This window comes from Lasioglossum baleicum, chromosome 13 (genome assembly GCF_051020765.1).
Source record: "Lasioglossum baleicum chromosome 13, iyLasBale1, whole genome shotgun sequence".
Lineage (NCBI taxonomy): Eukaryota > Metazoa > Arthropoda > Insecta > Hymenoptera > Halictidae > Lasioglossum > Lasioglossum baleicum.
The window spans coordinates 1,148,087-1,153,194 of record NC_134941.1 but is presented as its reverse complement, the minus strand read 5'-3'; the positions used below and the strand labels follow the sequence as shown (position 1 = coordinate 1,153,194).

Sequence of the window (5,108 nt, the reverse complement as noted above, 5' to 3'; positions counted from 1 at the left end):
TCTTCACGATGAAGAAGGTTTCGGCACAAATCAGAAACAAAATAAAATATTTTTCCCCCCATAAAAACAGTTACAATCGATGTAACAAAAAACGTTTACTCTCTCGTAATCACGCTACCATGACGAATAATCTTACCACGATTTAAAAAAAGGTAAACGTCACGAATTACCAAGCATACAAGGCGGAAAAAGGTAAACGTCACGAATTACCAAGCGTACAAGGCAGAGGTCTGTCAGAGTTAGCCTTGCTGACGAGTCCTTCTGACAGACTCGGGACGAAACGCGGTTTCTATTAGAATTAATCATCTAAAATTAATTTAGCGAATGATAATCGTTGAACAAAACAAACACTGACCGGAACACGCGAACCCGACGGGAGAAGACACACGCGGACGAGCTGGTGTAAAAACTGTAGTCGAGCTGCTTGCGTACTTCGATGGGAAGTCAGAGGACTATCCAACGTGGGCGAAACAGATAAAAGTATTGCTTGGTTGCGCCACCAGTGGCTCAGCACGTCGCACAGTGCGGTATTGGACCTGAAAAGCTGGCCAAAAATCAATATTGTAAATATTTACATAGAATGTTGTAATTACGCCCCAATATAGATAAATAAACATGCCATTACGTGGTGCACTCCTTTTTTTTGTTTATCCAAACAGTCACCCGTGCAGTGCTGCCAGATGAGGGGAATCACGCCGATATGAGGTACCCCCTCTCTGATGACCAGAGTAATATGTGACACGTTGCGCGTGTGCGACGGGGATTGAGTGAGGCAAATGGGAGACACGTTGCGCGTGCGCGATGGGGACGGAACAATGGCATGACATTTCGCAGGTTTTAGGTTATTGCCGCGTAAAATTCACCCATTACTTATTTCACATACTATGTAATTATGAAAAGCTGGCCAAAAATCAATATTGTAAATATTTACATAGAATGTTGTAATTACGCCCCAATATAGATAAATAAACATGCCATTACGTGGTGCACTCCTTTTTTTTGTTTATCCATACAGTCACCCGTGTCTCCAATTAAAACATAGCACTTGTTCGATACACACGCCTTTGATCGTAGCATTCCATTCATACGCATCTCTTTCTTGTTATAATTTTTATGTTGAAAGTGATTTTTCTGACGAAATTTGGGATAGATGTTGTTACAAGAAGGTATGTACATTATATTAAGCATATCTGTGTCAATGTTAAAATTTTTTTATACGTATTTTTACCGATTTCCAATCCTGGTTAAGAGCTCTTAGATTTTCATGACGGTTTTTTGCATAAATTAGTGTTTTTAAACATATGCAACTCATCGCAACGGCATAAAAGTTATGTGGTGTTAAACTACAGGATATCTAGAATTAGTATACCGCAAAAAAGTTTTCACATTAAAAAAAAATAAAGTTTTAAATATAGCCCCTTTTTATTACCATGGTTTTAGTAACTCGCTTAAGAAAATTTATTAAGAAAATAAAATAATTGTTAAATAATTAATTAATTAATAATAAATAATTAATAATTAATAATTAATAATTAATAATTAAATAATTAATATTATTATTAATTTAATAATTGTTCCTAATTTGGAATCAGATTTTCTAAAAGAAGCGAAATGGACCTACAGAGCCGGAACTAGGGCGTGGCGAAGGTGGCACCTGCCACGGGCGCAACAGTCGTAGGGGCGCAACGGGCGCAACGCACGCAGGTCTCGTGGGGGCGCTATGCCAAATTTTTTATTTACATGCAGCGCAAAGGCGCGAATTTTTATCGAGTCCCGAGCGTCCGAGATTCCGAGGCCACACGAGGCGTTCGAGACGAGCCGCAACCCCCGCGCGCCGAACCCGCCTCCCGTCCTGACGACCAAGCCCAAGAAAGTCATAGCGCTGCGCGCTGGTCAGTCTTCGGTTGGTCGTTCGGCGGGAAAACGCGAACGAGTGCGTAATGACGCAACAAAGAAAACAAAAGATGATTTGCACGATACCCACGGATGAAAACGCGAACAAGCGCGTAACGGCGCGAGAAAGAAAACAAAAGATGATTTGCACGATACCGCAGTCGCCACGCGGACGACGACTGCCCGGAGCATCGGCGACGCAGGAAAGAAGAAAGTTTCAAGTGAGTATATTATCTGGTTCGAGCAAAATTGTTCAAAGTTATTCACGCTGAAACCATACAACATTCCTTCGTATATGTATATGTATTTGTTTATAGGGATGCCACCAAAGAAGAAATCAGGTGCTCAGTTTAAACAGATCCGCGAGGAGAAAAAGGCTGCAGCTCTAAAAAACACCGGTAATATAGAGCAATTCTTTCCAAGAGAACTACCATCGACATCGGAAAACACAAATAACGAACTAAATACAGAACTCAATCAACCTGAACATATTGCACAAAACGTAGAATCCAACAGCTCAAACGGAATACCTACTGAGAATAATTCCGCAAATCAACAAAGATTAGAACATGATTGCGCAGTAGAAAATTCGATTGACGTTGATTTCAATAATCCTAAATCGTGGACAGTTAATAAGGACACTATCAAACTGTATATTGAACACGGTCCTATTAATGGCGACGATATCGTCATGTATCCGTTAACTAACAATAGACGTTTTGAGAAAAAGTGGTTCACGAGAACAATGACAAATGGAGAACAAGTACACAGGAACTGGTTGATCTACTGTAAACAGCTTGACTCTCTGTTTTGTTTCCCGTGCACACTGTTCAACGACGACAGAAGCAGCATTTGGTTGAACGGTTTTAATGACTGGCAACATCTTAACCCCTATTTACCAAGACATGAAAGCTCTATATCTCATAGAGCAAATTATATAAAACTGAAGAAGTTTGAGAAGAAGTTGAAATGTGGTGGCTTCGTAGATGACCATTTACTCGAACAACTCGAAAAAGAAAAGGGAAAGTGGAGACATGTATTGAAAGTAATACTCGATGCAATTTTGCACTGCGTCAAAAACAATGAAGCCCTTAGAGGGACATCTGAAATCATTGGGCGACCAGACTGTGGAAAATTTCTGAACACGATCGAATTGATTAGCCATTACGACAGTACTATCAAAAAACATATTGACAGTCACAATAAAGGTGCAATTTCTTATTTTTCACCAAAAATACGAAACGAATTGATTGATTTGGCTGCCAAACAAGTTCAATCGCACATAATTCAAAACATAAAGAAAGGTAAATATTTTTCAATCCTCTTCGATTGTACGACCGACATATCTCATAAAGAACAGATGGTTCAAATAATTCGGTACGTTCACATTGATTCAAATAAGAAATGTAAAATTGAAGAAAGCTTCATCACTTTCATTAACACTGAAGCAAAAACCGGAGAAGGTCTTTCGAGAGAAATTATTGACAAACTAGCAGAAGATGGCTTGGAAATTGCAAATGTACGAGGTCAGTCTTACGATAACGGAGCTAATATGGCGGGCAAGTATAAAGGTGTGCAGGCACGAATATTAGCCTTGAATGAGAATGCACGATTCATACCATGCACTGCCCATAGCTTGAATTTGATCGGTGTTAATGCTGCGAATATAGTACCACAAATGCAAACTTTTTTTGGTATTATCCAACAAACTTATAATTTTTTTGTTGGCTCAGCTGCTCGCTGGAAATTACTGCAAACCGAACTAAAAACCACGTTAAAGGGGTCTTGTGACACGCGATGGTCGTCAAAAGCAAATGCCGTGCATGCAATGAACTGCCAACTGCCGGCAATCGTGAACATGCTTAAAAAGATGACAGAGTCTGATCAGAATACAGGGGACACAATAGTACAAGCTAAGTCTATTTTAAAATCGATACAAACCTTTGAGTTTATAGGTCGACTAAAGTTTTGGGATTCGCTCCTGTCAAAAATCAACCGAATCAACCTAGCATTGCAAGACAAAAACCTCGATATTGCTCGAGCCACAGGAATGATTAAAGGTTTGCTGTCACAATTGACAATATACAGAGAAACTTTCTTCCCAACAATTTTACAATCATCTGCTGTGACAGCTGAAGAATTAGAAGTAACACAAGACTTTCAAGACACTCGAAAACGGAAAAAGAAGATGATGGCAGGAGAAAAGGCGAAAGATGAATCTCAACATATAAGTGCCCAAACTCAATTTAAAGTAGAACTGATACAAGTTATTGACTCGATGATTACCCAAATTAATACCCGATTCGTCGCTCTGAATGAAGTTGCCGATGATTTCGCATTTCTGAGCGGCCAAGCGATTCTTGACACCGATGTTACTCTGCTCACCAAAATGGCAGCCGATCTTGCTCTCAAATATCCAAATGACCTGGATCCGTATGAATTTTCATTAGAAATTGAGAGTTTCAAATTCCAAGCCACGACATTAATGAACGACCTCAAGGACAAGGGTATGAACCATTTCCAAGTATTGGAGAAAATATACGAATTATCGCTTGAAAATGTATATCCTAATATAATCACAGCTTTGAGAATATTCTTATGCATGCCTGTAACGACGGCTACATGCGAACGTTCCTTCAGCAAGCTGAAGCTTATTAAATCATATCTGCGCTCCTCTTTGGCTCAAGAACATTTGGCGAATATGTCTATTTTGTCAATTGAGAAAGAAATAGCAACCCGCCTCAATTACGATGAAATAATCAACCTATTTGCGGAAGCGAAGTCTAGAAAAGTTTTGATATGAATAATTTATTACAAAAAATGTTGTAAAAAATTTTATACGTATGTTTCATTCATTTTTAATAATTATACGATATGGAAAAATATTTGAGTTCAATATATTTTCCCATTATACTACATAGATGGTAGGGGCGCATGCCAGATTGTTGCCACAGGCGCCAAAGCGGCTAGTTCCGGCTCTGTGGACCTACTTCAAGGTCTGAAGAGCTTTAAATAAAAAAAAAAAAGAAAGATTTTCTAAAATCTGAAAATCATAAATACATTTTATGTATATAACAAAATATAGCAAAATTTGTACCGAACAGACACAAGAAAGCGAGTTACTAAAACCATGGTAATAAAAAGGGGCTATATTTGGAGCTTTATTTTTTTTTAATGTGAAAACTTGTAAAAACTTTTTTGCGGTATACTAATTC

General features: G+C 38.6%; 1 protein-coding gene across 1 annotated transcript; it reads left to right on the top strand.

The window, feature by feature from the left end:
- Positions 1-1,940: 1,940 nt before the first annotated feature.
- Positions 1,941-4,696, top strand: LOC143215118 (zinc finger MYM-type protein 1-like). Its single transcript, XM_076436928.1, has 3 exons — positions 1,941-2,130; positions 2,211-2,291; positions 2,523-4,696. Exons 1-3 carry the CDS (start codon positions 1,941-1,943, stop codon positions 4,694-4,696), a joined length of 2,445 nt encoding a protein of 814 aa, XP_076293043.1.
- Positions 4,697-5,108: the final 412 nt, after the last annotated feature.